This window comes from Pecten maximus, chromosome 13, assembly GCF_902652985.1.
Source record: "Pecten maximus chromosome 13, xPecMax1.1, whole genome shotgun sequence".
Classification (NCBI taxonomy): domain Eukaryota; kingdom Metazoa; phylum Mollusca; class Bivalvia; order Pectinida; family Pectinidae; genus Pecten; species Pecten maximus.
This window is the reverse complement of record NC_047027.1, coordinates 26289085-26316889: the sequence shown is the minus strand read 5'-3', so window position 1 is coordinate 26316889 and position 27805 is coordinate 26289085. Positions and strand designations below refer to the sequence as shown.

The window sequence follows — 27805 nt, the reverse complement described above, 5'->3', positions numbered from 1 at the left end:
GGAGAGGAGGGGGAGGGAGGGAGGGGACGGGGAGGGGAGGGAGAAGAGGGGGAGATAAGGGGAGAGGAGGGAGGGTACAATTTTAGTGATTTTGTACAATGGTTCAATATTTCAATTTTTAAAGGTGTGAGGCAAAAAGGATGATTCTTTCATGGAAATCATCACAAAATAAAATATATTTTTTGATGAATTTTTTATTCCAACGAATTGATTAAATCTACCAAATACATGCTGCATAGCATACTATAAAAAGCAACTAAAAACAAAAGAATGAAAGACATATACTATCAAAGAGGAATTTTGTTTACAAGTAACAACCATGATGATCTCAACCCCTATCAATGTGTAAGATTTTACTATTTACATTTGGGGAGGGCTTATTTGTAAATAGCTTTTTGTTCACCATTTTTAAAACTGACAATTCTGCAGAGATGAGAAAGGACAGGGGCTTATTTGTGGATAAATATGTTACATATCTATTACAAAGGCAGAACTAAGTTGAATTTTTAAAAAGTGTTTATCATGACATACGTTGCTGCGTCTGGTGAGAAAGAACTTTCAGGTCCATGATGTCAGAAACATTTGTGAGCACAGGTCGGATGAAGGCGTGGTCAGAACTGTCAACACTCATAATGGACTCCCTCGACCAATCCGTCCAGTACAGGATGTTCTGTAATACATACCACTCTCTACTAGTACCTAGCATTTCTCAATTCACCTCAAATAGGTCAAAGTTCAATAGTTCAACCATTACAGTAAACTGTCTTAAGACACTCGTACTTAGCATTTCACAATTCATTTCAAAGTTCATTAATAATCTTATAAATGGTCAGAATGACACACACAGAGTATTCTCTAATAAGAAAAACAAGATATCCAAGAGGATATTTTGATGTCCACTTTTATCAGTTCTTAAATGCAACATGTAAATTCCTTTTTAGCTTCACAGCGTTAATGTTAAACCATTAAAAGTATTTCCCTATAATATCTCAACATCCAATCACTATTAAATTACGATATAAGACAAAACATTTTTAACTTAAGTAACAGACTGACAAGAGGAAATACCTAATGTCTCGTAAAGGCATAAAATGATACTGTTTCAAAATTATGTATATGTCAATTACTATAGAAAGTAAGTTATGAAAGTTTAAGGAAATGTTTCACTTACAGAGAATAGCAGATATACTTAATTGCCTGTGTTACAGCAATCTAATTAAAATCTAGATAGTCATTCTCACTACCTTACATGAACATCAAACAAAATCCCATAAGGGGTCATGTCGGGGTGACCTTTTGGATTAGCCAATCAAATGACTACTTCCATAATCTTGGAAGTGATTTTTTTATGTCAGAATTAGCATGACTAGAGTGCATAGCTTGCATAATCTGTCAATTTGTTTCAAGTTATTTCGTCCCACAAAGCATATAAATGAACATGCTGTAACAAAATGGTTTGCGTCGATGACATCGACAAATTGACAATTCGCCATGAAAGTGAAATACACACATCTCAGAGGTTAATAGAATGTGACATCTTATGGGATGTTGTTAGATGTTCATGTAACGTAGTGAGAATGACCATCTAGATTTTGATTAGATTGGTGTTATGGTAACAGACCAGTACATGTGATTTTAGTACCTTGTACATGCCAATGGCATACGGATGTGGGACAGCGCTCCCCGATACAATTGTTTGCCGGTTGTTGCCCTCCATGTCTGCAGACATGATATGATCCAGGAAAGCATCAGTCCAGTAAATACGTTCCAGGCGGTGGTCGATGGTGATGCCGTTGGGCCAATGAACAATGGAGCCGTTAACGATAATCTTGACAGTGCTTGGATTGCCATCCATCCATGCTTTGCTGATCCGCGGGCTAGTATCTGACCAGTCAGTCCAGTACATCCACCTAAAACACCAAGGGGGGATAACTCTACTAATCTACGGTACAAATGGCATTTAGGTCCTATGACAAAAGGGATTGTAAGGCAGGTAACCAAGAATGACATACGTAACCAAATGGAAGACAACTCTAGTCAAGGAAGATTCAAGGGAGGACAACTCTAGTCATAAAACAATCAAGGGAAGACAACTCCAGGCTTACAACATCCCAGGATAAGTGGCCTCAAACCACAATTATACTTCCGGGTCTTTGTACACGAATGTAGTACATATGGAAATTTCAGGACTGTTGCTAAATATTTTTTCCCGACTTAGCCATTACAGATATAGGCATAATTTTAGCATAGATTTATAGTGCAATATTTAATCTAGTGACAGAATTTTGTTTTGACACCATTTCCATGTTTGTTTGTGTGGCAGGACACAGGGAGTTATAAGGCTTGAGTAGTAATATTTTGTGATTTTCCGGATTTTACCACAATATAGTAGCTAGGGTGGTTACACTTAAATATAAATATCTTTCTTAAATGCCGGTCATGAGGGTACTTTCCAGCTCACTGTAGGTTCAGCTTGAATAGTTCTACAACGTGATGTGAAAACCAGATTTTTTGCAAAATTCTGAAATATCTTAATTTAGATTTTTCTTTGGTACAGGGAGGGAAATTAATTGTGGTCTGAGGCCTGCATAACTAAAGGTTTACAACAATCAAGGGCAGACAACTCTACTGCATATACAGCAGCTTAAGGCAGATATAACTTTACTGCATACAACGGCCAATACTACAGCAAATAACACCACAGCTCCTACAAAATTAGCTCCAGAGCTCTACAAAAATTGAGGCCAGATATATCTAGTTATGAAGCAAGAACACATATTTAACAGCCCAAGGGAAGATACTATGTACAAACCCATGGTGTGGATCCAGTGCAAGAGCTCGTGGCTGGTCCAGATTTGTTCTGTTGAAGAGTGTTCGTCTGTAGAGGCCGTTGCTCCTTGCAACCTCTAGTGTTCGGTTGTGTGAATCTATCCAGAAGATGTTGTTTCCAGCCCAGTCAAACACCAGGGACTCGACAGAAGCCAGACCTCGTGTGACAATGTTCTCCACAGCACTAGATCCATTCAGACACTTCCTCTGTATAACAATAAACCCCTCGATGTATTATTAACAGACTTTTCCCCTCAAATTTCTATCAAATTAGCAAACAAAATGGCATCAGGTTCATATGTGGTTGCTGTCTTTTGTATCACTTGTATTTCCATCGCGGTTTCGCAGTCAGAAAAATATTCTTCAGAAGAAAAAAACTTTTATACTGTTTTTGTATTTGTTTTTGAGTTAATTTTTACAAAAAACTGAGAAGATGGCCGTCATCTTTTCTCACCCTTGTCTGAATAAACAAATGATCTCCGTACACAATATAGTATTTCTCTTGACTCTTAAACCTGTCAAAATAGTTTTCTGAGTTTTGTGATCAGAAGTGTCTTAAATTTCTTTTCATTTCATGTAAGATTTTTATAAAACATTTCTCAATGTTTTAATTTTTTCTTGCCAAGACTCGCGAAAATAAAATCTTCTAAGACTTGTTTTTATAAATCACATATTAGATCTCAGATATAGACATCACTGTGAGCCTGTTACCTTGATCATATTCTGTGAACCATCCGCCCAGAACAGACAGTTGGCACGGTAATCAAAGTCTACAGCAAACAAACTGTGTTGCTGGGAGAAGTCTCGTTGTACTAGTAGCTCATCACGGTTCTCCCCGAGGATATAACGATGGATGGTGAAGCGAGTCGAGTACAGGATGAATTCAGGAATCTCTGAAACAAAATATAAGGTGAATATTAGAATGAATTAGCCCAGTTTTTAATTGAATCAGATCTAATTAAGCTCAGGTATTAGTTCATTGCAAGACTGATCTGGCCCAGATTTTATCATCATAACAGAATACGGCCCAGATTTCATCTTTTTATCATTATAACAGAGTATGGCCCAGATTTCATCTTTTTATCATAAGAACAGAGTATGGCCCAGATTTTATCATTATAACAGAGTATGGCCCAGATTTCATCTTTTTATCATAAGAACAGAGTATGGCCCAGATTTTATCATTAGAACAGAGTATGGCCCAGATTTCATCTTTTTATCATAAGAATAGAGTATGGTCCAGATTTTATCATTAGAACAGAGTATGGCCCAGATTTCATCTTTTTATCATAAGAATAGAGTATGGTCCAGATTTTATCATAAGAACAGAGTATGGCCCAGGATTTATCATAAGAATAGAGTATGGCCCAGGATTTATCATAAGAATAGAGTATGGCCCAAATTTTATCATTAGAACAGAGTATGGCCCAGATTTTACAATAAGAACGGAGTATGGCCCAGGATTTATTCAAATCAGATCGAAGTAAGTCCCAGGTTTTATTATAATCTTGAAAGAGTAGAGGACAAATCTTTCCAGTAAGACACTGGAGTGTTTAGTACCCACCTTTGACAGGACACGAGTACATCAGGGGAGAGAATCTGTGGTCGAGTCCACCCTTACACATATCCCCGGACACCTTACGGTATCTGTAAAATAAAAAAATTAATATCTCAGTCTGACATAGAATCACACAGCAAGTGATGAAGCAGGTGCGTAACCTTCCGGAACGCCTGGTCTTGTTCTCATTGTACCTTTTCAAATGTCTCTAAATAGTTATTAACATTTGCAATCACTTAACTGATTCTGAGTAAGATCAAGTAATAATTGTAACAGGCACCATTACGCATGTCCCCAGACGACCCCCACAGTCATAAATACTGTAGGTGATACCCCAACAGTGTTCATTGTGTCATACTTCACCTATAAACCAAATTTCATCAAAATGTGACAAACTCTAAATTTCGACCAATCAGAGGCCTCGATCTGGCTGACTAGTTGATGAAGTGACTGATGAAAAACAAAAGTACTCTTGTACACTGCCGGTGATACATGAACAGCAAAGACATGTAAAGTTTCGTTGAATTTCGCCCATTTTTTGGGGGAAACATGTAAACCTCGTAAAGGGAAGAAAGTGGAAGTAATAAGAATAATGATAATCAGACGAACTTGAGCAAAAACAATACAAAGTTTGAGGACATAATTATAATTTCATTTGCATATTGCTATTGTGCTGTATTTTATCTCCAGTCTAAAGTAAAGGTCCCTGGTGGACGAGATTCAGGACACCTACCCTCTAGTGTACTGGTAATAGGTCCCTGGTGGACGAGATACAGGACACCTACCCTCTAGTGTACTGGTAATAGGTCCTTTGTGGACGAGATTCAGGAAACTTACCCTCCAGTGTACTGGTAATAGGTCCTTTGTGGACGAGATTTAGGACACCTACCCTCTAGTGTACTGGTAATAGGTTCCTGGTGGAAGAGATTTAGGACACCTACCCTCTAGTGTACTGGTAATAGGTCCCTGGTGGACGAGATTCAGAACACCTACCCTGTAGTGTACTGGTAATAGGTCCCTGGTGGACGAGATTCAGGACACCTATCCTCTAGTATACTGGTAATAGGTCCCTGGTGGACGAGATTCAGGATACCTACCCTCTAGTATACTGGTAATATGTTCCTGGTGGACAGGGATTGGGGATGGCATGGACATCAATACTACTGTCTCGATCTTCCTCACACGTACCCAGTCCAAATACCAGACCTGAGCTGTTTAGTTTGAATCCAAAGTCACTGTAATAGAAAATCACTCTGATAGAATCCAAAGTCACTGTAATAGAAAATCACTCTGATAGAATGGATATCTGACTCGGGATTATGAAATTTTGAATTTATCTAAAAGTTGACAAAATGAAATCAAAGTTCATGTTAAGACTTTGCTAGAGAAACTCTTTTCAGCCTGAGTATCGAAAAGTCACAACAGTCTTCAGACAGAGTTAAGAAAAGTCAGTGGGACTTTTTTTCTGGTCTTTCTACATCTTTTTGAGATTTCACATGTATAAATTTGAGTAGATTTAACATGTACAATTCACCCATGTTAGTTTCTTGTTTGCCCTGTTTCATAAATTGGTATATAAAACTCTGAATTATGACATCTGATTCATTTCACACCACAAACTGCCCAGTTTTTTCTTTAGAATTTGAATTCTTTGAAATTTCTACATATTTACCATCAGCCTCAATTATAATATCGAAGTTTCCTGAACATCAGATTTTTCTGCAAATAAATTCTTTTGGTTACCTTCACTGTAATGATTATACCCAAACACAAATTACCATTCAAAGTCCTCGCGATTACAGGTACAGTTGTTCTGTGTGACTTTGCGTTCGTAGTCAAGGCCGTTGTAACAGAAAGCATGCGCAATTCTTCGCTGATACACTGTTTTTCGGCCGAGGATACAGCCAGCGAACGGTGGGTTATCAGGGAAGGACCAATCCTTATAGTCTTCATTACTACAGGTGCCACCTACAAAACGGTATCATACACTGACATACATCTACAATACGATATCATACACTGATATACACCTACAATACGGTATCATACACTGACATACACCTACAATACGGTATCATACACTGACATACACCTACAATACGGTATCATACACTGATATACACCTACAATACGGTATCATACACTGACATACACCTACAATACGGTATCATACACTGACATACACCTACAATACGGTATCATACACTGACATACACCTACAATACGGTATCATACACTGATATACACCTACAATACGGTATCATACACTGACATACACCTACAATACGATATCATACACTGATATACACCTACAATACGATATCATACACTGATATACACCTACAATACGGTATCATACACTGACATACACCTACAATACGGCATCATACACTGACATACATCTACAATACGATATCATACACTGATATACACCTACAATACGGTATCATACACTGACATACACCTACAATACGGTATCATACACTGACATACACCTACAATACGGTATCATACACTGATATACACCTACAATACGGTATCATACACTGACATACACCTACAATACGGTATCATACACTGACATACACCTACAATACGGTATCATACACTGACATACACCTACAATACGGTATCATACACTGATATACACCTACAATACGGTATCATACACTGACATACACCTACAATACGATATCATACACTGATATACACCTACAATACGATATCATACACTGATATACACCTACAATACGGTATCATACACTGACATACACCTACAATACGGCATCATACACTGACATACACCTACAATACGGTATCATACATTGACATACACCTACAATACGGTATCATACACTGACATACACCTACAATACGGTATCATACACTGATATACACCTACAATACGGTATCATACACTGACATACACCTACAATACGATATCATACACTGATATACACCTACAATACGGTATCATACACTGACATACACCTACAATACGGTATCATACACTGACATACACCTACAATACGGTATCATACACTGACATACACCTACAATACGATATCATACACTGATATACACCTACAATACGGTATCATACACTGACATACACCTACAATACGGTATCATACACTGACATACACCTACAATACGGTATCATACACTGACATACACCTACAATACGGTATCATACACTGACATACACCTACAATACGATATCATTTGTAGGCAGAGTGAATGTTAACTGATAGCAGTTCAATATTTTTAACTTTTTGTTCAAATATCTTAAGGCGATACATTTTTTAAACATTATTTTATCAAAATCATAATTGAGTTAAAATGACTGTTACAAGTATGTTTGTGGCATTGACAAATTAATAAGTCATGGCATTCAAAGGGATATGAATGCCGTCCTAATTTTTGGGGTTAGAAGGTAGCATTTTCATCAAATAGTAAAAACCTATTAATTTGGACAAAAATGTGTAATAGGAGACATACATCATTGAGATCCTGATTAAAATATTCCTGGATCTTACTGTAAATGTTCAAATATTGGTGGTAATTTTATTTTATCGCTTTTTGAGTTGACAGCATTCACTTGCATCATGATAGTGCTAACTGCAGTTTCTGCAGATGGGTTGTAGGTTTGATAACACATTGTGTAGAACACTTTAAATTTACTTATACGCTTGAACTTTCAGTTTAAACTTGTGGTATGTTGAGACTCACTGAAGATGGAGGTCAGGTTGACCTGGATGATCAGCCATCTGTGTCGATCGACATGTGAACCGAACAGTGAAAACACGGCCGTCTTCTCACCGGGTTCCGTCAGGAGACCATACACTCGGATCTTCTCGGAGTGGAATGAGACATTGTTCCAAGTCTGGCCCTCATTCCAGGAATATCTAAAAATAGTTTTACATTGTGTATACTGGAAAGCTATCAATCCGGAAACTTTCATCCCAGGAAACTTTTGTCCTCAGACAAAATCTGAAATTCACCTGGACAATTGTGAGACGTTTCAAGATAGGAGTAGAGAAACTTTCTCTAAGCTGTAAATATCACACTCTGCTTATTGGCTGCCAATTTCAGACATTAAATAAAGAACAGCAACTCTCATCGGGTCAAATCACACTATGAAAAGTGTATCACAATTTGTACATGATGTCTAGTTGAATATGGTTTATGTCTGTTTTTTACACATCTTTTATCAATTAGATTTGATAAGTAATATAATTAGAAAAGAATAACACTGCAATTAATTACATTATACATCTGTGTACACTTTGTCGATTTTTTCCTACTGGTAGTTATAAGGTAGTTTCTACATAATTAAATCAACAAGTAAAGGAAAACAAAGAGGTGTACCATAATGTAAAATATAAGTGTCTTTCAGAGTCACCTAAAACATGTGACCTATGACCTCATCCAGAGGGACTGTATGATACTTACAAAAGTTCGTTAGTTATACCGAACTGCTGAACAGCCACCAGGAGGCCGCCATGGTCACCAATACTGTAGAAGTTGTGACCTTCCAGAACCTAAAAAGATAATCACAAAATTCACATTTCATTGCACAAGAGGTTGTATTAAAGAATTTTAACTTTACCTCACTACACTGAACACCAGTGATTAAAATCCTACAAGCTTATCAAAAGGCAAATATTCAACAAGCAACAAGCTCAGGATAGATTTGTATCTGTATTAACTGTGTGTCTACCAGTTTCGCCCGAACATGTGGGCTTCTTCAGGACTTCTCAAAATATTTAAAAAATTACTTTAAAGATGAAACTAATTATATTACATATAATTTTTAATATAAGAAATTACACTTTAGATTTGAAATAGAAATCATAAAATTCATTTATATCACATAGCGACTTAACTACATCACGCAGCTGGCATACAGTATACTAGGAATGCTTCAAAATACATTAGATATGTAACTACCGTATACACAAACATACCATGTGCCAGGTGTACCCAGCATCACTGGACAGGTAGATATGTAACTACCGTATACACAAACATACCATGTGCCAGGTGTACCCAGCATCACTGGACAGGTAGATATGTAACTACCGTATACACAAACATACCATGTACCAGGTGTACCCAGCATCACTGGACAGGTAGATATGTAACTACGTATACACAAACATACCATGTACCAGGTGTACCCAGCATCACTGGACAGGTAGATATGTAACTACTGTATACACAAACATACCATGTACCAGGTGTACCCAGCATCACTGGACAGGTAGATATGTAACTACCGTATACACAAACATACCATGTACCAGGTGTACCCAGGTGTACCCAGCATCACTGGACAGGTAGATATGTAACTACCGTATACACAAACATACCATGTACCAGGTGTACCCAGCATCACTGGACAGGTAGATATGTAACTACTGTATACACAAACATACCATGTGCCAGGTGTACCCAGCATCACTGGACAGGTAGATATGTAACTACGTATACACAAACATACCATGTGCCAGGTGTACCCAGCATCACTGGACAGGTAGATATGTAACTACTGTATACACAAACATACCATGTGCCAGGTGTACCCAGCATCACTGGACAGGTAGATATGTAACTACCGTATACACAAACATACCAGGTGTACCCAGCATCACTGGACAGGTAGATATGTAACTACTGTATACACAAACATACCATGTGCCAGGTGTACCCAGCATCACTGGACAGGTAGATATGTAACTACCGTATACACAAACATACCAGGTGTACCCAGCATCACTGGACAGGTAGATATGTAACTACCGTATACACAAACATACCATGTGTACCCAGCATCACTGGACAGGTAGATATGTAACTACCGTATACACAAACATACCATGTGCCAGGTGTACCCAGCATCACTGGACAGGTAGATATGTAACTACCGTATACACAAACATACCATGTGCCAGGTGTACCCAGCATCACTGGACAGGTAGATATGTAACTACCGTATACACAAACATACCATGTGCCAGGTGTACCCAGCATCACTGGACAGGTAGATATATAACTACCGTATACACAAACATACCATGTACCAGGTGTACCCAGGTGTACCCAGCATCACTGGACAGGTAGATATGTAACTACCGTATACACAAACATACCATGTGCCAGGTGTACCCAGGTGTACCCAGCATCACTGGACAGGTAGATATGTAACTACTGTATACACAAACATACCATGTGCCAGGTGTACCCAGCATCACTGGACAGGTAGATATGTAACTACCGTATACACAAACATACCATGTGCCAGGTGTACTGGACAGGTAGATATGTAACTACTGTATACACAAACATACCATGTACCAGGTGTACCCAGCATCACTGGACAGGTAGATATGTAACTACCGTATACACAAACATACCATGTGTACCCAGCATCACTGGACAGGTAGATATGTAACTACCGTATACACAAACATACCATGTGCCAGGTGTACCCAGCATCACTGGACAGGTAGATATGTAACTACCGTATACACAAACATACCATGTGTACCCAGCATCACTGGACAGGTAGATATGTAACTACCGTATACACAAACATACCATGTGTACCCAGCATCACTGGACAGGTAGATATGTAACTACTGTATACACAAACATACCATGTGCCAGGTGTACCCAGCATCACTGGACAGGTAGACATCAGCATCCCGCTTCAGGTTCATCCCCAGGGTTCCTGTAGCTAAGACAATTCCCGGGGCATTTGTACGCGACAGGATCTGTATCGCCCGACTCCCTGGGAACAAACGGCTGTACTTCTGGGCAAGATGGAGTGAACAGTTGACTGCCTATTAACATAAATATTGGTGATGTCATACACAGATTTTCATGATCTAATACACAATATTGAAGATGGCAAACATACAATCTGATGTCATACACAGAATTTGATGATGGAATACACATCATTTGATGATGTAATACACTTCATTTGATGATGGTCTACACAGCAGGGGTGTACACTTTGATATTTACATTCCTAAACCACTGGTAGGTATTAAAAAGTTCTTCAGCCAAATCTACATTTTAATTATATATGAAAATATTGACCAGTCAGGGAAATGGCATTGCACTGATCACATATTCATCAACCATTTACCATGGGCAGTCTGTTTCATCTGCTTACATTGGCTGATAGCTAACAACCAATCACTGCCTTGCTTTCAAATACTGGTAATGGCACAAATGAATAGTTGCTCAAGCTTACAAAAGGACTCTGCCGGACCAAGCCAAGGTGATCTAGCTATGTACAATCATGTGTCTTTTACCAAAGTGAGCCTGATCATTCTATAATTTACCCAGAAACACTGACACTAGCTGATGAAAGAACTAGCTAAGTCATTAACAATGGCATGCACTCTTAATATGTCATGGTGTACACATATTTTGATGATGCATACACAAATTTTGATGAAATGTACACATATTTTGATGATGTATATTATGTACACAGATTTTGATGACACACACACATACTTTCATGTTTCATGAAATATAATTTATGTAAGCAGATTTTGACGATGTATATCCTATACACAGATTTTGATAATGCATACCTGGTACACATATTTGGTGATGTAAACACAAATTTTTATGATGTACATCAATAACGATGTTACACACTGAAAGTCTGTGTACATAATACTTATTGTCTCCCGGATACATCTTTAAACATGCAGTTCAAAACTTTTACACATGTTAGACTACAATGCATGTTATCATAAGGTTTCTTGAGTGATAGAAATAGCTTCTGCTTGGGAATATTCTTTTATCTCTGCAGCTAAAAATAAAAGCATTACATTCAGCAAAGACATATATGTGACGAAGAGAAGAAAATTCTTTGAACTTCCTCACAAGGTAGGATTGAATTGAGAGAGAAAACTCCATCAGAGGACTATATACTAAAGTCATCAAAAGACAAGGACTACAAATACCTAGAAATATTTTATCAAACGGGTAAGAAGTGCACTAAGCCATGTTTATTTTCTTTCTTTTTTTTCTTTCTTTTTAGTGTTTCAATGATTCGGATGAGGTACACTAATGTAGGTACCGGTAAATGGCTGTAATCTTCTGATACACATGATGTACACCAATAAATCCAAATGAAACCCTATGTAAGACAATCTTTGGGAAGAAGTACGGACATGAAAGACAGAATGTATCAGGGTGCATGTGGTGCAATAGGAACGAAGGATTACTGATAAAAAAGGAAATACTTCAAGTAAACTTATGTTTCAATAAAGTTGAAATACCAGAATAAAACAAGCATACTGGGTATCAAAGCAATACATGTCCCCTACTGGCTCCCGCTAAATATAGTAACAGTGACCTTGACCTAAAAACTCTGAAACTCAAACTTGTCAGAGATTTTATGGTCCTTTATCATTGTGTGAAGTTTCATTAAAATAATCCTTTAAGTGATAAGCTGCTAGAGCGCTGACAAACTTTGGCATTACGTACATACATACACACGTACACATGTACAAGATGGACGGAGAAGAAACCTAAAGCTCCCTCAGTTTCATTAGTAGGGGACTTACATTTTGGTATAAACCAACATTTCAAATAAAAAGAAAAAGAAAATATACCACAAGGAAATAAAACCTAAACAAAGCTAAAATACAACAAAAACAGACTAAATTAACATGAAAACTACAAGACAAGATCTTTGTAAAAACAGAAGTTCCAGTCGAACGGACAGACAATACCATATGATAATACTTCAGCCAAATTCTCATCAGCTGTTAAAAATTTCCATGTTTATATTATCAGGAAAGTCTTTAGTATATCTAGATAACTTACCATCTTACCTTGACATTATTTATAAAGAAAACCAGCATATAACAGCATCAGTACCAAGAAGAATTTCATCAAACACTAAAAAATTATGTTTAACAAAAAATTTGTCCTAATCAAAATTTGATTTGATCTAGTTTTAAATTCTGCAGCACACATTTTTATCTTCAGTGGAGTTCCAAATAAATATGTGAAAGTAATTTTGAAAGCACCAACAAGGTAGGTATGATAATCAGTATTTGTCTCTAAAATTGGGGAAATTCTTATAAAATGTTTATGTGTGTATTTAGAAAAGATGCAACAAAAAAGTTCAAACAAAAATAAAATTGAACTCCAACAACTTCTTGTAGTACAAGATGAAGGTCATAAAAAATAAAAGTGATCCGAGATTGACTCTGAAGACAGAACAAATAGAGGAAAGAAAAACAAAACACCAACGAAGGAAAAGGAATCACATGACTCTCATGCAAACAACTTAACCGTAACATGCTGACAATTGTCTTCCAGTTTACCTTGTGAAAGTCCTTAGCGATAAACATCTGGAATGGAAAATGTGGACAAGCTTATATAAGGGGATGATATATTTTTATCATGGGAGATTATACATTCTGGAACACATTGAGGGAAAGGTTGTCAAAGTTTGGGAACTTGTACCATGCTCAGATTAAACTAGGATCTGTACAAAACAGATTGGAGAAATAAGAAATATAGGTCTGAATGACCAGGTGTATTTTTCTTCGCTCTGTGAATTTCTAAGGTCATTTTGAGGTGGGGTCACCTTGTAGTAGTTGGTGACTACTTTACTTAACAACAGGTGTGAGGCCTATCGCAGTCACGTGCCGTCCAGAGCAATAAGGGTAAAGTGTCTGGCCGTAGGACACAACCGCGACAGCACAGACCAGCCTGTTTCTCTACTTCCCGCCACCGGTACGGAGCATCTGATTTCAGCACCACCGACTGATAGTCGCTGAATAGGTAACAAGTTTTGGCCCTTAAGCCAATGACATCTTCTCATTCAAACAAACTGGAAACGTTGACATTTTTCACTTTACATTAAAGTGTTTTGATATAAATTTGAATTCCCTATTGATTTTTATTTGTTTTTTTTTAGAATGATAACATCTTTAGTGAACTAAGAATAGCAGATGGCTGGTATACTTACTGTTGAAGTCAATCTGATCAAAATCAGTAACTCAGTTTACTATGTACTCTGCCTGTAGTACGATGTAAGCGTAGCAATATAAAAGCTAATTTTAATCAGATAGCGTTGAATTTACAGTTTAAACTATGAGCTTGATTAATTTTACAACAATTTCAAAATAAGATCTTGTTCAGGAATTCGTGTCAGTCCCATCAGTATCTGGTTCGAGAATTTGTGTCAGCCCTGTATTTACCTGTGTACAGTTAGTTGGTTTGCCGCTCCGATCCCTGGCCGGAGCCTTCACAAGCTGCCATTGTCCACCCTTGTCAAACGTAATCAGTGTTCGCTGTGTCTCCTGGCTGAGGTCTGTGCTGAGGTTCATTATTTGGGACGCAACATACACACCTCGAATACCTTCAATCTTAGCCAGGTCGGCAAAGGCCTCGTCAGCGAAGTACCTAAATCAACATTTACAGGGTTCATATGTATTATTACTAAATTTAAGGCCTTTTAAGACTTTTTCAATGTCTTCATTATATATCCAAGGCCCATTTTACCCGTCATTGAAGTCAGGTGTGTACTTACCCTGATTTATTTACATTGCAATCAGCTTTGGTTCCTTTCTAGCAATAGCAATGCTTATTACTTAGCATGAATTCATCTAAACCATTAAAAATTTCGATGGAACGTTATTCCTTCATTTCCATGAGAATACATTCAATACAATAAGAACACATCAGCATCAGTACCTGGTTCTTCAGATTTACAAGTATCAAGAATTACACAACAGACCTACAAAAGAATATTTAAGATATTAAGTGACCAATGAACAGCCGATTACACAAAGGGCAATAACTCCTATAAAAGAATGCCTACCTTAGCCAGGTGTCCTTGTTGGCTCCCTTAGGGTTGTAATATACAATGTTCTCAAGGTTGAGTGAGAACTTTTTGCCTTCGACGTCAGACAGGTACAGGTGGGTGGAGTTATTGTCATGATTGACACACAGAAACACCATGTCTTCCGAGGCGTCTGCTACGTAATAGTCCTGAAAATACGACCAGACATTCAGTCATGAATGTTGGAGAGTAGGAGGACATAGTCGTAGGTATTCAAACTCTGTTACCATATCACAGGATCATGGGATGCATAGTTTTGTTTGTTCAGAAGGCATGAATCGCTTTTCTTTCTTTCTTTTTTTCATGAATTTTTAATGTAACAGACTAGTATTCATACATAACTGCAGTATCGAATTGAGGTGTCTGTATGTAATTATTGCCTACCTTGTGAGCAGCTCTGTGAGAGAAACGGGCGTTGTGGAACTGACCTCGTTTATAAGACACCCACAACTGAAGGGTCTCACCTGGTCCACCAAGGAGATTCTGAAACAAAGCCAAACATTTTACCTTTCAAACTCCTGTTGTCTTTCATACTTCAAAATTTTAAGTTAATTTCAAATATATTTTTGTACAGATATTTTCCTTATTAAGCATGGAATTAGAGATTCTGTATCAAACATAAAACTTCATAATTTGTCACATCTATGTTTTGTAACAATGACTTACCACTTTTTTAGTGACAAACATGTAAGCTCCCTTGATTTCAAAGTCCTCCACATCAGTCATCAGCGTAGTGATATCGTGAGTGAAATAGTCCGAGCTCCTCAGCAGTGTGCTTTTCCCTCCACTCTCGATACGTTCCACGTATGTATCGTTTGGCCTGTCATATGGTTCTTCTCCCCTATTACAGATCAAACATGATGCATGAAAACTGACCATTAAACAAGGAAACCTGTGTAATTTAACAGTATCACCTAGGCATTAATTTCTCCTGTCTAATCTGACCCTTGTGTAGTCCGACATCTTGTTATATCAGACATCTGACTATTCTGACAACCTGTCTAATCTAACAGTATCATCTAGGCATTCATTTATCCTGTCTAATCTAACCCTTGTGTAGTCTGACATCGTGTTTTATCAGACATCTAATTATTCTGATAACCTGTCTAATCTAACCCTTGTCTAGTCTGACAACTTAGATTTCGTTGTACATCTCACCTATATACGTTCCTATATCTTGTATAATGAAAGAATTTATTTGGTCCTAAAAAGAGTATTTGGTATATAGCACTTAATATTGAATGTTCAGCTAGCCAGCTAACAGCAATTTTGTTTTGATTCTTCATACAATACCTAAAGCATGAAATAAAATTAGTGCCACCTTCATCAGCAAAATGATAACAGTGCCACCTTCATCAACAAAATAAAAAGTGCCACCTTCATCAACAAAATGAAAAGTGCCACCTTCATCAGCAAAATGAAAAGTGTTACCTTTATCAGCAAAATGAAAAGTGTTACTTTCATCAGCAAAATCAAAAGTGCCACCTTCATCAACAAAATGAAAATTGCCACCTTCATCAGCAAAATGAAAATTGCCACCTTAACAAAATGAAAACAGGTTGAATAGCTGGTGATACTTACATGAAGTATGCCTTCACCTCTGCCTGCATCAACTGCCAACTCATCCCAAAGTCAAATGATCTGTAAACCTGTGTAGAGACACAATTGACTATTAGCTCTATAAACCTGTGTAGAGACAATTGACTATTAGCTCTATAAACCTGTGTAGAGACACAATTGACTATTAGCTCTATAAACCTGTGTAGAGACAGTTGACTATTAGCTCTATAAACCTGTGTAGAGACACAATTGACTATTAGCTCTATAAACCTGTGTAGACAGACAATTGACTATTAGCTCTATAAACCTGTGTAGAGACAGTTGACTATTAGCTCTATAAACCTGTGTAGAGACAGTTGACTATTAGCTCTATAAACCTGTGTAGAGACACAATTGACTATTAGCTCTATAAACCTGTGTAGAGACAATTGACTATTAGCTCTATAAACCTGTGTAGAGTGACAATTGACTATTAGCTCTATAAACCTGTGTAGACAGACAATTGACTATTAGCTCTATAAACCTGTGTAGAGACAATTGACTATTAGCTCTGTAAACCTGTGTAGATAGACAATTGACTATTAGCTCTATAAACCTGTGTAGAGTCAATTGACTATTAGCTCTGTAAACCTGTGTAGAGACAATTGACTATTAGCTCTATAAACCTGTGTAGACAGACAATTGACTATTAGCTCTGTAAACCTGTGTAGAGACAAATGACTATTAGCTCTATAAACCTGTGTAGAGTCAATTGACTATTAGCTCTGTAAACCTGTGTAGAGACAATTGACTATTAGCTCTGTAAACCTGTGTAGAGACAAATGACTATTAGCTGTATAAACCTGTGTAGAGACAATTGACTATTAGCTCTGTAAACCTGTGTAGAGACAATTGACTATTAGCTCTATAAACCTGTGTAGAGACACAATTGACTATTAGCTCTATAAACCTGTGTAGAGACAATTGACTATTAGCTCTATAAACCTGTGTAGAGACACAATTGACTATTAGCTCTATAAACCTGTGTAGACAGACAATTGACTATTAGCTCTATAAACCTGTGTTGAGACAATTGACTATTAGCTCTGTAAACCTGTGTAGAGACAATTGACTATTAGCTCTGTAAATTAAACCTGTGTAGTGACAATTGACTATTAGCTCTGTAAATTAAACCTGTGTAGAGACAATTGACTATTAGCTCTGTAAACCTGTGTAGAGACACAATTGACTATTAGCTCTATAAACCTGTGTAGACAGACAATTGACTATTAGCTCTATAAACCTGTGTAGAGACAATTGACTATTAGCTCTGTAAACCTGTGTAGAGACAATTGACTATTAGCTCTGTAAACCTGTGTAGAGACAATTGACTATTAGCTCTATAAACCTGTGTAGAGACAATTGACTATTAGCTCTATAAACCTGTGTAGACAGACAATTGACTATTAGCTCTGTAAACCTGTGTAGGCAGACAATTGACTATTAGCTCTTTAAACCTGTGTAGTGACAATTGACTATTAGCTCTATAAACCTGTGTAGAGACAATTGACTATTAGCTCTATAAACCTGTGTAGACAGACAATTGACTATAAGCTCTGTAAACCTGTGTAGACAGACAATTGACTATTAGCTCTTTAAACCTGTGTAGACAGACAATTGACTATTAGCTCTATAAACCTGTGTAGACAGACAATTGACTATTAGCTCTGTAAACCTGTGTAGACAGACAATTGACTATTAGCTCTTTAAACCTGTGTAGTGACAATTGACTATTAGCTCTATAAACCTGTGTAGAGACAATTGACTATTAGCTCTATAAACCTGTGTAGACAGACAATTGACTATTAGCTCTGTAAACCTGTGTAGACAGACAATTGACTATTAGCTCTATAAACCTGTGTAGACAGACAATTGACTATTAGCTCTATAAACCTGTGTAGAGACAATTGAATATTAGCTCTGTAAACCTGTGTAGACAGACAATTGACTATTAGCTCTATAAACCTGTGTAGACAGACAATTGACTATTAGCTCTGTAAACCTGTGTAGACAGACAACTGACTATTAGCTCTGTAAACCTTTGTAGAGACACAATTGACTATTAGCTCTATAAACCTGTGTAGAGACAGTTGACTATTAGCTCTATAAACCTGTGTAGAGTCAATTGACTATTAGCTCTGTAAACCTGTGTAGAGAGACAATTAGATATTAGCTAAGTGTTTCTCTAAAATCAATATGAGAACAAACCTGCTAAATGACATATAAACAATTTAATATAGAGATGATGACTTGAAAATGCTCAAACATGTTATCCATTTTTTTGGACTTAAGTGGATGTTTTACACTAAAGTTACAGAAGACAGTGACTGTGTATAATCTAATACAATCTACGATATCCTCTCAGGCGCAAAGCTTCCTGTTTGTTTGGTGGTGGTGGGCCGATTACCGAAATTAGCAGAAAAAAAAATCACCAATTACGATTTTGAAAAAGGCAATTAATCAGAAATTTCGGAAAGTATTTGTAAATCTTCGGCTTTGTGGAATTTCTTACAATTACCTAAAATTTTACCAAATCTTACATTTTACTGATATTCATTGGTTGTTTACAAGGAGACTGAAATATATTAACAACTGTTAACCGATTTGTTTGTGTTCAGTATTAAAAACATTGATAACAAAGGCTAAGACATGTAATAAGACAAAAGTGTGACACATGTGATAGATGAACAAAAATTTCCTTCAAAATACAGAATTTAGAAAACAAAATTACAATCCATAATCGAACAATTTCCAATTTCCGATTATCGATTCTGAAAATGACACCTATTTCCATCACTAATGTTTGGTAACTAATTATATTGACTATAGAGTAAATAAGTGTAATTTATCTCTTGCTCTTTTGGTTTTATCATTTGTGCTACGTATTTTTTGCGACTAATCTAAAGTCGGACCTTTAGTTTATGAGTATAAATCAAACTAGAAGATGTCTGTAAGACATAAATGCCCCCGCTGCTACTTGACACCCCGAAAAACAGTTTGGTGAGGACAGCATCAGCAATTCCTGAGATAAGCTAGTTACATTGCATTGTGACAGAGTGGGACGAGATAGACACATGGGTAACACTATGTACCCCCCCCCCCCCCATTTCATGTCAGGGGCATAAAAATTTGCCCAACCACATCTGCAGAAATCACTTCCATACACTTGCTTGCATACAATATTTAATGACTTCAAAAACAGAGCATATGATATCAACTATACACTATTACAATGTATAACAGTGTTGAGATGTCACTTCACTGTAGCTATATGGGTGTCATAAAATTTTGATAACAGCTTCAACTCTATTGTGAGGTAAGGAAATTTGACAGACAGAGGTAAAACTGCTGATAAATCTGTCCAAAGGGAAAACCTGTCTATAGTGACCGCAATTATAAATTTAATGGTATATCAAAATTATCATGACAAATCTGAAATAACCGACATATTACGAAAGTTTTTCTGTCAGAATAGTAAAAACAGCAGTGTTTCATTGAAATGTCACTTATAATGCATATTTTTTTTAAATGTAGCTCTATCCCAGATCTGGCGGCTAGACAAACCAAAAGACATGACTATCTAATGCTATATATCTGATGTATGCAGACATACTTGTGATGACTCTGTTTATACCCTAAGGTAATTCCTCAAGCATAATAAATGTTCTCCCTTACAATAACTCTGTAAATATTTGTTCAGGATCAGAGTACTGGAAAGAGACCTTGGTGTATGAATTCATACCCAGATTTGTTTAACCTCTCAATATGTGATAATGCTGGGGTTGAGAAGGACAGGGCCATGGGCCATTGGCACAGAAAACTATTAATGGCCCATAGAAATTTAAAAGTCTTACATGGACAAGAGAAAAAGGCCCATAAGGATTTTTTTAACAGTGGTGAATGGCACAGGCACAAAATTTTTTTTATTAACCCATGGAAATTTGAAAGTCTTACATAGACAAAAGAGAAAAAGGCCCATAAGGATTTTCTAAACAGCAATAAAAGGTCCATACCTAAACTTGGGCCTTCCCAAGGAAAACCAGAGTGGACGGACTGACAGACATGCAATGTTTGTGTATTGCTTTCATGTTTTGGAGCTTTCAAATCATTTCTTGGATGCATATTTCTATGGTTAGCCCATGTGGCAATAATATATATGATAAAATTATGGTCGTATAACAAATATGAAAACAATGAAAGTTTATACACAATGAAAGTTTATACACAATGAAAGTTTATACACTTTAGTTTATACACAATGAAAGTTTATACACTTTAGTTTATACACAATGAAAGTTTACACACTTTAGTTTATACACAATGAAAGTTTATACACTTTAGTTTATACACAATGAAAGTTTACACACTTTAGTTTATACACAATGAAAGTTTATATACAATGAAAGTTTATACACTTTAGTTTATACACAATGAAAGTTTACACACTTTAGTTTATACACAATGAAAGTTTATACACAATGAAAGTTTATATACAATGAAAGTTTATACACTTTAGTTTATACACAATGAAAGTTTACACACTTTAGTTTATACACAATGAAAGTTTACACACTTAAGTTTATACACAATGAAAGTTTATACACTTCAGTTTATACACAATGAAAGTTTACACACTTTAGTTTATACACAATGAAAGTTTATACACTTTAGTTTATACACAATGAAAGTTTACACACTTTAGTTTATACACAATGAAAGTTTACACACTTTAGTTTATACACAATGAAAGTTTATACACTTTAGTTTATACACAATGAAAGTTTACACACTTTAGTTTATACACAATGAAAGTTAACACACTTCAGTTTATACACAATGAAAGTTTATACACTTTAGTTTATACACAATGAAAGTTTACACACTTTAGTTTATACACAATGAAAGTTTATATACAATGAAAGTTTATACACTTTAGTTTATACACAATGAAAGTTTACACACTTTAGTTTATACACAATGAAAGTTTATACACAATGAAAGTTTATATACAATGAAAGTTTATACACTTTAGTTTATACACAATGAAAGTTTACACACTTTAGTTTATACACAATGAAAGTTTACACACTTTAGTTTATACACAATGAAAGTTTATACACTTTAGTTTATACACAATGAAAGTTTACACACTTTAGTTTATACACAATGAAAGTTTATACACTTTAGTTTATACACAATGAAAGTTTACACACTTTAGTTTATACACAATGAAAGTTTACACACTTTAGTTTATACACAATAAAAGTTTATCACAACAAACATTCCTGTTATACAGCATTTACTTGAATCCAAACCTGCTAATTAAGTGTGTACCTACCCGTTTCTTTTCCTCATCATCGTCAGTGCCGAGGATAATATTTGGAATGCTGTGGTGTAGGGCGATAGATTTCGGGCGGAATGGAACACTGTACGATGTGAAGGTTCGCCCATAGTCTTTTGTCGTAAATATGTAGTGGTTGGCAACATCCGTGAAAACATACTACAATAAAAACAGAAACAAATACGTTGAAACAACTACAGAAAGTTTTATAAAATTCTAACATTATATACAATTAGTGTAATTACCAATACAACTAGTACTCCTATCAGGTTGTTTTCATGATAAATATATGAAAAAGAAAATAATAACAATCTTCTGTTTCTATCAAAGTGATATTCATCTTAATATATCTAACATACTTGCAAATTTCCTGCAATTTCCATGAGGGAGAATGTATGTGTGTATTTGAACTTTCAATTTCAGGAAAATTGGTTGGCTTGTTTTTGTTTAACGTCCTATTAACAGCAAGGGTCATTTAACGACGTGCCAGGTTTTGGAGGTGGAGGAAAGCCGGAGTACCCGGAGAAAAACCACTGGCCAACAGTCAGTACCTGGCAACTGCCCCACGTAGGTTTTGAACTCGCAACCCAGAGGTGGAGGGCTAGTGATAAAGTGTCAGGACACCTTAACCACCCGAACACCACGGCCCCTATTTCAGGAAAAGAAATTTATAATAGACCTTTAGCTTTTGAAACTAATCCCTTAAAACTTCCTGTTTTAATTGATCTTCTATAGCTAGCTGTCCAGACTAATTCAGATTTTTTTTAATGTTTTTTGAAAATGTAATTTTCAATGCAACTCTCGAGCACACCGATAACCTTTCACTTGGATATATATATATATATATAAGTCATCATCTTTAGATTGTTTTAGCAAAATAAAGATGTATAAAAAAGCTGGGTTTTTCACTCAAATTTTACATGAATTTTTCTGTCTGTATATAGTTTTATTAAGTGCACCCCATTTGTAATTTAACAGTCTGAATATAAGGTTGAATATATGGTAAATCAATATGGATAGTTTGAACAGATATGTGTGCACATATTCTGAGCTGGCTCCATGCCACTTTTAACGACCTGGCATTCAGAGCAACTAAAACGACAGTCTTTTTAGTTTATTCAGCTTGTATTACAGATTTGTTTACTTATATTAACATAATATAGTTTCAAAACACATTTAAACACACATAGAACCATAACACAAATATGACCGTAACAAGAGATCTTACAGGTCTGTACAATTGGACAACTGCCAATGCAATTTACCTGTGTATCAGTTTGAAACAGGTACCCACCCCCCCCCCCCCCCCCCCCTCCCGGATGTAAACTCAGTATCGTTCTAGCACCTGTATAACACGGACACTGATCATGAGATACACCATCTCATGATCAAGAAATTAAACTTCTCATTTCAATGTACGATTGTGGTGAAATCTGATTAGCATACATAAGTTATAAATATTTATTACGAAATAGACATAAAGGTTGTGGTTCTAAATCTGTAAGTACAAGTCTGTGTCCTAGTACCTACCCGGTACATCTTTTTAAAAATAAATCTCACGCCTGGTAATATTAAATAAGTCCACATATACATCTTTGATTTTGACTACTATTGCAGTACAGTAAAATCATGAACCATATTCCACTGTCCTGCAATTCACAATAAGCCCACTCCCTACTTCAGATCGCACGACCTTTTTAATAAAGGATTAAAGATACTGTGCCCTTTATATGATGTTTACCATTTAAACAAGAGGACACAACCACCACAGCACATGATGGCTGTTTAAATTAGATTCCAGAGAAATAAACGGACACGGGAAGGATAGTTGAAATCAATCAACTGTGACCTTCACCTTGAGGTGGATGGTGCTCTAGAGCCCATTGAGCTATCGCAGCTCCTCAATAGTTAAAATCAATCAACTGTGACCTTCACCTTGAGGTGGATGGTGCTCTAGAACCGATTGAGCTATCACAGCTCCTCAATAGTTGAAATCAATCAGCTGTGACCTTCACCTTGAGGTGGATGGTGCTCTAGACCCGATTGAGCTATTGCAGCCCCTCAATAGTCAAAGAGTTTCACTGTTTAGGGATGACCATGACTTAAGTCTATAGAATTTTTCTAATGTTTTCATTATGACAGGCCAATGCTGGCTATGAAGATTTCGAAATCTCCATTTAAGTTCATACTGGAGATATAAACGGAATATAACTTCAGGTACATTGAAAATTCCAATAGATAAAAGTTTACTATGACAATCTAGAAGGCTGGATAGCTGATTTTTTTTTAATCTTCAAGGCCAATATTCAATACTTTTGAAAATATACATGCATGTCTCAATCACAAGTAAGAGAAAAGTTTCAGTATTTGCAATGAGAAGTATGAAGTTGGCTAACAAAGTAACAGTTATAAATATGTCAAATCTTAGGCTAACATAGATATAGATTTATTAAATATTAAACTCTAGATCAGTAGATTTCCTTCCTTGGCTATTACTACTAATTAACATTTCTGAAATTCTTCTTCATGGCTTCCACCATTTCCCACACTCTCCCTCCTGACTATCACTATTTCCCACACTCTCCCTCCTGACTATCACTATTTCCCACACTCTCCCTCCTGACTATCACTATTTCCCACACTCTCCCTCCTGACTATCACTATTTCCCACACTCTCCCTCCTGACTATCACTATTTCCCAAACTATCCCTCCTGACTATCACTATTTCCCAAACTCTCCCTCCTAATTATCACTATTTCCCAAACTCTCCTTCCTGACTATCACTATTTCCCACACTCTCCCTCCTGACTATCACTATTTCCCACACTCTCCCTCCTGACTATCACTATTTCCCACACTCTCCCTCCTGACTATCACTATTTCCCACACTATCCCTCCTGACTATCACCATTTCCCAAACTCTCCCTCCTGGCTATCACCATTTCCCAAACTATCCCTCCTGACTATCACCATTTCCCAAATTCTCCCTCCTGACTATCACCATTTCCCAAACTATCCCTCCTGACTATCACCATTTCCCAAACTATCCCTCCTGACTATCACTATTTCCCACACTCTCCCTCCTGACTATCACTATATATAAATGCTGACAATTGAGAACTTACGTAGCTGTTGAAGACTTTACTGTTATAGTAGTGATCGATGATGGGTTCCCTGTTGGACGGCAGAATCAGTTTAGACGCCATGTTGTTGAAAGTCTTGCCATAGTCGTAGGAGATGAACAGAGTACTGTTGCCGACTGAGTCGTTGGCAGGATGACTCTTCTTGGACAGTGCGAGGATCACATCACTTCCAACACCCGCCCAATGTACGATCATCTGGTTATGACTATCGTTTAGTTGGGCCTTTAAAAATAAAACATGGTCAATCACTGACAATCAGGAAATGTTAAACTTGTATACAGTAAACACAATTTTAATGAATTTTATTTATAACTTATTAAAAAAAAATTTCAGTTTCAATTTGAAAGATTCACACTAACAACTAAAACACCTATCATTAATCTTAAAGCTTGTCCCGATTAATCAATGATTAGTCGTTTTACCTATGACTATGACTATAATCGATCATGTTTGACTTTTACATGGAAATTTTCATGATTTACAGCTGATTTCAACAATCAATAATGAACAATATCACTGGTAAACTGAAATAACAAATACATTAAAACAACCTTTTAAAACATAGTGGGATGTCTTAAAACTTATTCATAACATTTTCCCCTATTTTGGTTAACCTTTTTTATTAATAATTAGTCGATTGTTTAAGAAATGGTGATGATTGATCAAGAAATTTATAATGATTCCCAACACAACCTTTTATCAAGAAGAATTATCTGAAGAAGACCACTGTTTCAGCAGAACCAATAAACATCCTTATCAAGAATATTTCACTGATCACAAGCTTAAGCTTGTTTTCCAATTCAATCTGATTAAAATCAGCTGTCACATGGCATAGTACATTGTAAAGATATCCATGTAACAGATGATTTTAATCAGATTGGTTGCGATTGGCACAATGATATTTTCTCAGTTATCAATCTGTATTAAGTCTGTATAAAATGAACAATAATATCCCATTTTAATTGTATAAAATGAACAATAATATCCCATTTTAATTGTTAAGGAAAGCTAAAGGATACTAAAGGCCATTTTCACTTCTAAATATATATACTGCTTAAAATTAGAGACCAAAACGTAAAAATGGACAAAAATATCCTTGCAGCACTTTAGCTTAAACTAGTGACTTCTTGGTCTCTTCATGGAGACCAATTCCGCATTCTAATAATTCTATATATATATATCTGTATGGTTTCGTCAAACAACAATAATGGTATATAAATTACAAGGTGTTCTAAATTAAAGGGGAGATCGCGCATGGGATGGTCCAAGCAAAGACAAGCCTTGAAGATGTTGAGATTTGGCATGGAAATAGTACTCTTATCATACTGGTTCCAGCTCAGTCTCATGATCTGATGAAGAAAAAATGTTTTTAAATGTCTGTTTTTGCTGTTGTTACTTTGAAACACTTTGATTTCAACCAAAGAACATAGGAACGAGACAGAACACTGACTTCAGTCTTTAAAACAAAACCTAGCAATAGACAGAAGGTGATGTCATTAGGGTTACATGGTAGTTATTTATATGACATATTGGTTTTCCCCTGTAGGTGTTCCTCCCGACATTTAAAACAGCATTTGTTCCCTTAGCGTCGGCGTCTTTATAAAAGTTATACATATCATCTGAGCATATGTTCAGTTGATTGTTGACATTGTAAACGACATTACATAAAGTGTTTTCGAAACCAGGAAGTTTCTCAGCAGCATCGAGAGAATCACGTGACGACAAAAAATACAGATACGTAATTTTTATGATGAACGAAATAAACTGTGGCAACATATAATGTGACAGTTCGTGGAATCTCTTGTCACTATAACAACATCAACTTACCGCGGTCACTTGAGGTTCATGTTGATGAGTGGGCGGAACTCGGCTTGCAGACCTCCGAGTTCTGTGAAGACCCTCAACTTGGAGACTTGTGTCAGCGTCAACGACGGCCGTCCGGGCGTCATATTTTCGTGACCGACCACCATTGGCTATGTGAATGGTGTTGGACTCTGATCCGTATCGCTCAGCAACCACCACGCTGAGTAGATTAGTTATCAGCAAAATTATCCCTCGTCGGGACCAGTACATCCCGGATCGGGTCGCCATCTTTGTTTACTACAAATTTAGTGGTAAATTGGTTATCCGTCCGCGCGTTACAGCTGATGAAATAGTTCCACAATATTTAAGCTAACAAAATATAGAATGGCAATATTTTAGTAATATAATTCATGTGAAATAATAATGATAAAAGTCTTTTTTCACCTGACGAGTTTACTCCTGCTTTCCGTGTTATAAATATTCTTCCGCGAACTGCAATATTTCAACAGTCGCAATCGTTCTTTCGATGGAAATAACATCTAGATCTAAAGGCGAGAACTAAACCCTGTTTTAGATCACCTGAGTATTATGTCACGGTCATGAGCTGTGGCCAGTGGGGCAGATCGGGTACATGTAC

At 36.5% G+C, this 27805-nt stretch overlaps 1 protein-coding gene and 1 long non-coding RNA gene across 4 annotated transcripts in view; one reads left to right on the top strand and one right to left on the bottom strand.

Moving 5' to 3' along the window:
* Nucleotides 1–27476, bottom strand: part of LOC117340923 (sortilin-related receptor-like) — a 64261-nt gene extending 36785 nt beyond the window's left edge. For 2 of the 3 annotated variants that reach the window (XM_033902706.1, XM_033902707.1), the window contains exons 1-19: nucleotides 27193–27476; nucleotides 25348–25587; nucleotides 22219–22380; nucleotides 16863–16930; nucleotides 15948–16122; nucleotides 15666–15764; nucleotides 15261–15430; nucleotides 14638–14842; nucleotides 13756–13782; nucleotides 11050–11235; nucleotides 8843–8931; nucleotides 8120–8295; nucleotides 6166–6355; nucleotides 5485–5622; nucleotides 4394–4476; nucleotides 3541–3722; nucleotides 2813–3036; nucleotides 1643–1910; nucleotides 532–670 (exon numbers count right to left, since the gene is read on the bottom strand). In XM_033902706.1, the coding sequence (XP_033758597.1) occupies nucleotides 532–670; nucleotides 1643–1910; nucleotides 2813–3036; nucleotides 3541–3722; nucleotides 4394–4476; nucleotides 5485–5622; nucleotides 6166–6355; nucleotides 8120–8295; nucleotides 8843–8931; nucleotides 11050–11235; nucleotides 13756–13782; nucleotides 14638–14842; nucleotides 15261–15430; nucleotides 15666–15764; nucleotides 15948–16122; nucleotides 16863–16930; nucleotides 22219–22380; nucleotides 25348–25587; nucleotides 27193–27456 (3085 nt within the window). In that variant the 5' untranslated portion in view covers nucleotides 27457–27476. The remainder of the gene's footprint in view (nucleotides 1–531; nucleotides 671–1642; nucleotides 1911–2812; nucleotides 3037–3540; nucleotides 3723–4393; nucleotides 4477–5484; nucleotides 5623–6165; nucleotides 6356–8119; nucleotides 8296–8842; nucleotides 8932–11049; nucleotides 11236–13755; nucleotides 13783–14637; nucleotides 14843–15260; nucleotides 15431–15665; nucleotides 15765–15947; nucleotides 16123–16862; nucleotides 16931–22218; nucleotides 22381–25347; nucleotides 25588–27192) is intronic. The other variant, XM_033902708.1, reaches the window with a different exon arrangement.
* On the top strand, nucleotides 9329–9856 carry LOC117340924. Its single transcript, XR_004535510.1, has 3 exons — nucleotides 9329–9360; nucleotides 9707–9765; nucleotides 9839–9856. It is a non-coding gene; the product is annotated as an uncharacterized LOC117340924 (long non-coding RNA).
* Nucleotides 27477–27805: the final 329 nt, after the last annotated feature.